The sequence below is a fragment of the Myotis brandtii genome, unplaced genomic scaffold, assembly GCF_000412655.1.
Source record: "Myotis brandtii unplaced genomic scaffold, ASM41265v1 scaffold728, whole genome shotgun sequence".
Taxonomy (NCBI): domain Eukaryota; kingdom Metazoa; phylum Chordata; class Mammalia; order Chiroptera; family Vespertilionidae; genus Myotis; species Myotis brandtii.
This window is the reverse complement of record NW_005370875.1, coordinates 74,830-82,953: the sequence shown is the minus strand read 5'-3', so window position 1 is coordinate 82,953 and position 8,124 is coordinate 74,830. Positions and strand designations below refer to the sequence as shown.

Genomic DNA, 8,124 nt, shown 5'->3' with positions numbered 1-8,124 from the left:
GGGGTTGGTTGAGGAAGCTGCTGGAAGGAGGGGAAGGGAAAAGGGGCTGGGACCCACCCCAGTGACAGTGGGGATCTTGGTCCTGCCCCTACCTCTCCCAGCACCATCCACTCCCTTCTTCCAGCCCCCCTTCCTAGCAGAACTGGTCGTCGTAGTCCTCATCCTTCATCCCCTTCAGCCGAAGCCGGGCAAAGTCCTCAAATACGATGTCATCATCTGTGGCATAGCTTGGTGGTGGAAAGTAGGGGTTGAGGCGAGGGCTTCAGACCCTCTTCTCAACTTCCCGCTCTCCGCCCACAGACCGAGGTGTTAGAGCGGCAATGGGACTGGAGATATTTGCAGGAAGGGACAAAGAAGGGGCAGGTGATTTGATGACTCAACCACCCCTCCCCCCAAAGAGGAAAAAATGGCGGGGGTGGGGTAGAAGGTAGATTTGAATATTATGGGAATCTTTGTCCAAGAGTCAACGGTAGGAAGGGAGGGGATGAGGGACTTACTTGGTATCAAATTCAATGAGGTTGGTGTCCACAGGGGCATCTGTTTCAGGAATAGCTGAGGGGAGGAGGAAAGTGGATGGTTGGGTGGGTAGGACCAGCCTTCTCCACTGGCCTGGCTTCGGGGCCCCCCTTTGGGGCTTGGGGTGACATGCTTACCTGTCTGAGGTCTGGGGGGGGTGACGTGGTCATGGGGTTTGGGGTGCATAAGAACAAAAGGCAGCTCCACTGAGACATCCCTGGGGAGGGAGAGAGGCAGCATGAAGAGATGATAACAACGCAGAGCTGGAGGAAACCACGGCAAGCCCCACCCCGGGCTGCCCAACACTCACCCACCGCGGGCCACCACCAGCTTCACCTTGACCCTGTACGACACCAGGATCCCCAGCACCTCCTTGTTGGCACCCTCTTTCACGCTGCAATCGGGGGGAGGAGCTGGATCATGGCCCACGGCCCGGCACATTAGCCCACCCTTAGGGCTCCCATCGGGACCCTGAGCAGGACCACAAACTCACACCAGCCGCAAGGCTCCAGCAGCAGAGGCTGTGCTGTCATAGCCAAGGCCTGCACGCCATTCCTCTGCACAGAACCCTCCCATGGCTGCTCATCTCTCTCCCAATAAAAGCTAAAGTCCTGTGACCTCACAGCCCTGCACCGTCTTGCTCTTCATTAGCCCTCCAACCCCACCTGCTACTCTTGTCCTTGTAGTTCATTCTCACTATGCTGGCCTCTAGGCTTGCTCTGAGTGGTCGTGCAGTGCACATAGAGGCTAGCAGCGCATTTCTTCAGACACACCATTTCTTCAGACACACCGGCTCCGCTCACCTCTGGGTCTGTGTTTGCAGTTTCTGTCTGGAACACTCCCCCTACACGTCCATATCGCCTACTTCCTTTGGGCTCTTACTCAAAATTCACCCGTGGATTATGTCTTCCCTAGCCGCCCTATTCAAAGTTAACACACCCTGCCCCTCTCTTTGCCTTGCTTTTTCTCCTGAACACTGGTCACTAAACATGCTCTATATCTGCTCTGTCTATCCTCCCTCCCCTAGAATGTAAGAGGCCTTTTGTCTCTTGTTTACTGATAGAGCCTGGCACCTAGGGCAGAACCTGGCACACGGCTGGTACTGAATGAATATCTATCTCCTGGGCTGCAAGAGAACCCTCCCCCCACAGAGCCCCCCCTCACATGGTGCTGGAAGCCAGGTTGGTGTCCTCGTGCTTGAGCTTCCCATCCAGGGCAAGGCCACGCTTCTCCCGGTTGTCACTGAGCAGCGGGGTTACGGTGTACACCTTGCAGAATGTAGAACTGGGAGATACCTGGTCACTGGACAAGAGAACAAGACAATTGGAGCGGCCGGGTTGGGTGAGGGGCAACTCCTAACCCCATCGCTAGCCCCTTCTCTCTCTGGGCACGAGTCACAAGGGAGTAGGTTTTGGCTCAAGCTGCTCAAGAAAATTAACAGCTCAGAGCCACCTGACTGGAGAGAATGGCCTTGAAAGTGGAGATGGTTTGGGAAGAATTCCACCCCCACCTCACATTCTCCCGGGTCTACTCTTCTCCCTTGAGGGTGGGACCCAGGGCTGTTCTGATACTCACTCTTGTTCGATCTGAGCCACGGGGCACTTGTACTGGGCAGTGCTGAAGAGGCAGATGTCGGCATACTGTCTCACTGTGGGGCGGGCAGGGTCAAGCAGCTCTGCATGGAGCCAAGACTAGCGCCCCACTCCAGACCACAAGATAAGGGCCCAGGCCACCCCTACCCCCACCCCCGGGTCCTCCCTGTAGTAGTGAACACCTGATCTGTATCTCACTCTGGGACCGCTTAAATTCTTTATTTTTAAATATATTTTTGTTGATTTCAGAGAGGAAGGGAGAGATAGAAACATCAATGATGAGAGAGAATCATTGATAGGCTGCCTCCTGCACATCCCCTACCCATAACCCAGGCATGTGCCTAGACTGGGAATCCAATCCTGAACTCCTGGTTCATAGGTCGATGCTGGCCGGGCATAGCCTGAATTCTGCGAGCCCTGCTGGGTAGAGGCCCCAGGAAGAGGCAGAGAGGAAAGGACCCTTGAGCTGAGATGATGCCAGATCATGTGTGCAACTCCCTCCCCCAAGACCACGTTCCAACCCCCACCTCCTACCAGAGACTTTGATCTTCCTGATCGTCTTGGTGGAGTTGTTGGTGACGTGAACATTGACGCAGAGGGGCTCCCCGTGGTAGTACAGCTTTTGAGGGGAGGGAGGTCGAATTAATTGGTTGTTTTCACTGGTCCCATGATCAGTGTGCCCAGACACAAACACATTGCTTGGCCTCTTCCCTCGAAACCCAAGCCCACAGCAACTCTCCACAGCTAGCTCAGGCAGCCTCCTTTAAAAACGCCACCTTCGCACGTGGCTTCACCCCTCCCCCAGGGTCTGGCCTGCACTGTAGCGCCTGCATCACTCTCTCACACCCCACCTCCTTGTCCAGGGAAGCCTCAAGGTGCAGGGACCGGTCGGACATGAGGAAGTGGCGTGTGGTTTCAGCTGAAGGCTGGGGGCCGGGTTTCTCTGGGGCAAACTGCACCTTTCGGATCACCAGCCGCACAGAGTTCCTGGGGGTGAGGGTTTATCCCTTAGACACCCAAACCGCCACTCCCACCTCCCACAGGGGCTGGGTCTCCTGGGAGCCGGGGTGGAATGGGCAAACCACAGGGGAGGTGGCTTCCCTCACCTTTTATGGCTTTTCTCTTCTAGTGATTTGGCACAGAAGGCTCGGATCTCAAAGTCTACGCCACAGGCCTAGAGGGGGAGGAAAAGTCAGGTCTTGCACAAGGCCCCTGCCATCACCACCACCACCGCTTCCTTCCTTCCCTCCTCCCTCAGTCTTGGGCAGCAACTCTTGCCCCATCCTGGTCTGAGGAGCAGAGGGCCTGGCCCTCCCTCATCCTCTGCCTGCTCAAGGCCTGGTGCCTCGCAGAGGCTTCATCCTGGCTGTGCAAGGTGAGCCCTTATGCCCAGGTACATGCAGGTCAAGAGCAAGAAGCAGGGTCACACATGCGCAGTGACCATCCCAAACACAGCCATGTCCACTGGGAACAGTACTCTACCCTTCATCCCATCCTGGCTTCTCCATAGCCCACCCCCAGCTCATGTGCGTGCTGGACCCTACTCTGCCCCACCAGCCTCAGAACCGTCTCTCCCGTACCTTCCCTGTGTCCTCTGGGCCCGGCTGCAGGGTGACGGAGCAGGGCAGATTCTGGGGTATCTGTGGCAGAGGGAAGGGGAGACTTCAGTTCCCCTGGAAGCCCCCAGTCTTCCTCCCAATCTCCATTTAAGAGGCTGGAGAAGAAGTCCTGGGGATGAGAAGGAAAAAGGAGAGGCCCCAGGAAGAGGCAGAGAGGAAAGGGCCCTGAAGGGAGGTGGGTCTAGGGTCCCTCCTTACTGTTTCCTCCAGAACTGCCCATAACTGGTGCTTCACACCCCAAACACAGTCCCAGACCCCTTGCCCTGCAAAAGGGGGGGGGGGGGGGTGGGTGGGCATCCTCACTGTGAAAAAAAAGGGGTGGGCATGCTGGCCCAGCTTCCTCAGCAGCCGGTCCTGCAGGCGGGTGGGGGGCCGGGGCGGGTTGGACGTTGGGGGGAAGGCCTGGTAGGTGGCGATGAACAGGTCTTTGCGGAAGGACAAGCCCAGCACATCCAGGTCTTCACGGCCATAGCGAAAGGCGCAGGTGAGGGTCACAAACACTGGCAAGGGAGGGCAAGGTGGTGGTCAGGAGCTCCCCTTCTCCAGTCCTCCCAGGGCCTAGCAGCAGCTGCTTCTCGGCAGCCGAAGACTTGCCTGAATCCTACACCTGGCTTGTGCCTCAGCCCTCCCTCTCTCTGGGGCCCCTCTCAGTGCCAGCCCACTTCACATTCTCCCCCACCTCCCCTTGAGCCCCTAGAGTTGGGGGCCAGTACCTTTGCGGTCCTTCAAGTAGTCAGGGTCCACAAGCACCACGCCATCTAGGAAAGGGACATGTGAGCTGATTTCCCGCCAGGACCTCTCCTCTGTTCCTGGGCCCAGGACCTTCTCCTCTTGGGGGACAAGAAGCCCCTTTGCGGGCACACTTACCTACGGGATCCACTTTGTCCAGGTGATCTACAAAGTCCCGCTTGCCCAAGTACACAGTGAGCTGAGGATGGAGAGGGGTCACAGGGAAGATTGGGTAGGAGGGTGGTAGGGCATCAGAGCCTCACAAGGGCTGTCCTGCCCCTGGTCTTCCCAGGCTGGGATGTCCAGGGGTCCTGGTTTCCTCCCAGGAAGCTGGAAGGGGAGGTGGTGGGGCCTCGAAAGACCACCCCGCTTTGAGGCTTTTTAGCTCCTCCCTAATATCTTTTCGCACCTCTGCACAGCAATCGGATGTGTGGGCTGCGCGTGTGGGTTTGTGGGTCACAGCAGGAGAGGGGCTCTGGGGTAAATAGGCCATGGCCTGAGGGCTGTAGGCCTGGGTTTCTGGCTCCTCCCCCTCGGTCTTGCTTAGGGACCTGTCCCCACCCAGCCCTGTGGCTGGCTTAGGCGGAGCAGCCTTTGTGGCAAGGGGCTTCTGGAGGGAAGGAAGTTGGCTTTTAGCTGTCACAGGAAGTGGGCAGATAGGGGTTGGGGATCATTGAGGGGCAGGCTGGGCCTTGTTGAGGGCCCAGGGAGGGTCAGAAAGAGAAGCACTGTGGGAGACTCACCTTGCAGTTAGGGCTCGACTTCTTGAAGACCCTAACAAAACAGAAAGGGAAACCCCACTGCCTCCCTCAGACTCAGCAGGGACCCGGATGCCAGGACCTTATCCCTCCCCATCCTGAGCAGCGGAGCTCACCCAGGATTCCTGCCTAGAGGCTTTGTCCAGCCCTACCCCCTCCCACTTTTCCCCAAAAAGGTAACCAGAGGTCCTTAACATTCCCATCTTGGCAGCCCCTCAAAGCTGGTTGTCATGGCAACCCCCCTCCACCCGCACTAGTTCCCCTAGTTCCCCTCCTCCACAGCAATGGCCGCTGGTTGCCACAGGAACCACCCTGGCTCTTCCCAGAGGACCTCCCCCAAGGGGACCTGAATGGGCAGGTTGCAGTATTGTCTGCAAGAGACCTAACCCCCTTTCCATCTTCTCTGGTCTCCAGCTTCAAAGACAGCTGGAGCACTTGACAGGCTTCGGCCTTTGCCTTAAAATGGTTTCTACTCTAGGCACTACCTAAGTGTGACCCTACTCCATTAACCTTGAATTCTCCCCATCTCTAATCTCAGCAGCTTAAAAGCCTGTTTCTCTTTCAAGGTCCAGCTCAGGTATCACCTCCTTTAAAAAGGGGATCAAGCCCAGACCCTGGTCCCTCCTTTGGGTTCATGTCATACCTTGTTTATGTTTTATGTGTGGCATGATACTCTGCCAGGGCAGCTAGCTGTGTACTGCCTGCTGCACTAGATGGACCGTGAGCAGCAGAGGCCTCATTCCTTTAGGTGTCCCCAACACAATGCCAGGCATACGAAAATGATGATGGTGCTACCATTCACTGTGTGAATACACCCAGCCCTGTTTAAAGCGTTTCATGTGTGTTATCTCATTTAATACTCTTAATAACCCAACGATGGAGGTCCCAATATTCCTATTTTATAGGTGAAGACACTGAGGCCCAGGAGCGGTCAAGTATTTTGCCCAAGGTCACGGTGTAAATGGTAGACAAACAGGCGGTCTGGCTCCGAGTCCATGCTCTTAGTCACTGAACTATTATACGGCCCTGCCTCTGTAGTTGGCATTACGTGTGTTGGGTTGAAAGGGATTCACTTCCCAACTGCTACAACAATCCAGGCCTGGGCTCCACCCACTGCTGGGAGAGTGGGGAAGTGGCTGGCAACTCCAAGGCTCCGGCCACTTGGGGGCTTGTTCTTTGCCGCACCACCTCCCAATCCGCTCTGCCTCAGCGGTGACGTCTGGGAAGGGTCCCCAGATAGGAGAAGCTGAAATCCCACCAGCTGGCCTCTCCTTCCTCCAGCCCCACCACCCATTTCTGCTGTAATCACTTTACTTGCCCCTTCTTCCCAGAAGGCCAAGCTATCCAAAGGCCATAAGGCAGAGGTTATGGAGGTCCCCTGGGTATCCCCATCCAATAAAGCAGAGTAAACACTGACATGATGGCCAGCTGGACTGAGCACCCCTCCTCTTGCCCCAACTTGGTCTGACTGCTATGGCACCATCCAGCTCTTCCTCTCCTCTTTGCTTCTGGTTTTCCTTTGTCCCAGGGTTTCTTCCTATTAGGAGCCCTGGCAGAGGACTGTGACATCCACAATCCATTGGCCAAGTGGAGTGTCGGTTTGTGGTAATTGCCCTGGAGCAGCTGCAGGGCACCTGCCTTCTGGATCCTAACCCAGCCAACCTCCTGCCAGGCGAGGGAGAAGCAGCGTGTGTACACTGAAGCTGGCCAAGGAGGCGGAGTGTGGGGGTGACCAGAGAGCGGGGGCACAGAAGCAGATGCCCCCTCACACTTCCTGCTATTATCTACATTTCCTGTGGCCCAGAATTTGATGGAAGGAATTATGCCAAGTCAGCAGTCCCCCTTTGGTCCATCCTTCCCTCTCCCTGAACCACATAACGGAAATCGGGGGCCTCCCTCCTCAGTGACTTCCCCTTTCTCTGGGTTGTTTAACCCCAAAACCAGGACACCAGTCCTTTCTCGGATTATCTCTCCCCAATACTGATTCAACTTGGCGCTCAGAAACCTGGGTTCTCCTACTCTATAGGGGGGAATGGTGGGGCTGATATGGTACCGTTTTGCAGAACAAGTGACAGCTCAGGACCAGGCCCCTCTTCCTGATCCCCTCTGGATAGAGCTACACAGCCCCAATCTTTTTCCTCTTGCGCCTGCTCCCCAGGGCCTCAGGCATTCGCCCACTGCCCCCTTGGGGGTGTTGGGTCACAACAGGAAGTGGATTGTGCTAGAGATCAAAAACCAGAACTCGGGGTGCCCGTGTAAGGAAGGAGCCTCGATTGCACATAAAACATCCGGGGAGTGGATGGGGTGCCCGGGGCAGACACCGCCTCCCCTCACCCGCGGGAAGAGGGGTAAGGCCCAGACTTGGGGAGGATCGCCAAAGCGCTCAGCTCTCTTAAAATGAGGCTGTTGCTCCTAGCAACCCTGGGGAAGGCAGAAGTTTGGAAGCTGAGCTACCCGGCCCTCGGGACAGGTGGGGGCAGCCCCACTGCCTGTGGGGTACTGAATAGAAGGCTTCCTAGTGGCTAAGCACGAGTCTATGGGGATCCCCCTTCCGGCATCCAGCCTGCCCATATCCGACCCCTCGGGACCGGCCACCTGCTCTACCTTCCTCCGCCCCGGCATCGCAGCCTGCAAGGGAGAACCGAGTCGCCGGACCCCACATCCCTGCCTGAACCCAGACGCCGGTTTCCTGATTCCCTTGAACACTCGCTTTCTGCAGGGACTCCGGCATGCGTGTCCCCCCGCACTACCCCCGAAGACCTAGGCGTGCGGCCCCAGATGGCTGCCCCCCAGGCTCCCGATTCTCTCCCCAGGGTCCCTGTCTGTAGACCGTCCCAGCACCCGCCCGGAGCCGCCGCCCACGTCCCGCCGAGCGGCCCCACCTCCCTTACCTAGTCCCGGGTTTCTCCC

The 8,124-nt window shown here is 57.1% G+C and overlaps 1 protein-coding gene across 1 annotated transcript in view; it reads right to left on the bottom strand.

Annotated features, from left to right (window-relative positions):
* Positions 1 to 6: 6 nt before the first annotated feature.
* ARRB2 (arrestin, beta 2) overlaps positions 7 to 8,124 on the bottom strand; it is a 10,417-nt gene continuing 2,299 nt past the window's right edge. The window contains exons 2-16 of the mRNA XM_005882584.1: positions 8,106 to 8,119; positions 5,200 to 5,230; positions 4,595 to 4,655; positions 4,441 to 4,485; positions 4,031 to 4,227; positions 3,689 to 3,748; positions 3,215 to 3,282; positions 2,960 to 3,095; positions 2,643 to 2,727; positions 2,092 to 2,164; positions 1,681 to 1,818; positions 827 to 910; positions 654 to 733; positions 498 to 552; positions 7 to 227 (exon numbers count right to left, since the gene is read on the bottom strand). Of these exons, the coding sequence (XP_005882646.1) occupies positions 134 to 227; positions 498 to 552; positions 654 to 733; positions 827 to 910; positions 1,681 to 1,818; positions 2,092 to 2,164; positions 2,643 to 2,727; positions 2,960 to 3,095; positions 3,215 to 3,282; positions 3,689 to 3,748; positions 4,031 to 4,227; positions 4,441 to 4,485; positions 4,595 to 4,655; positions 5,200 to 5,230; positions 8,106 to 8,119 (1,221 nt within the window). The 3' untranslated portion in view covers positions 7 to 133. The remainder of the gene's footprint in view (positions 228 to 497; positions 553 to 653; positions 734 to 826; positions 911 to 1,680; positions 1,819 to 2,091; positions 2,165 to 2,642; positions 2,728 to 2,959; positions 3,096 to 3,214; positions 3,283 to 3,688; positions 3,749 to 4,030; positions 4,228 to 4,440; positions 4,486 to 4,594; positions 4,656 to 5,199; positions 5,231 to 8,105; positions 8,120 to 8,124) is intronic.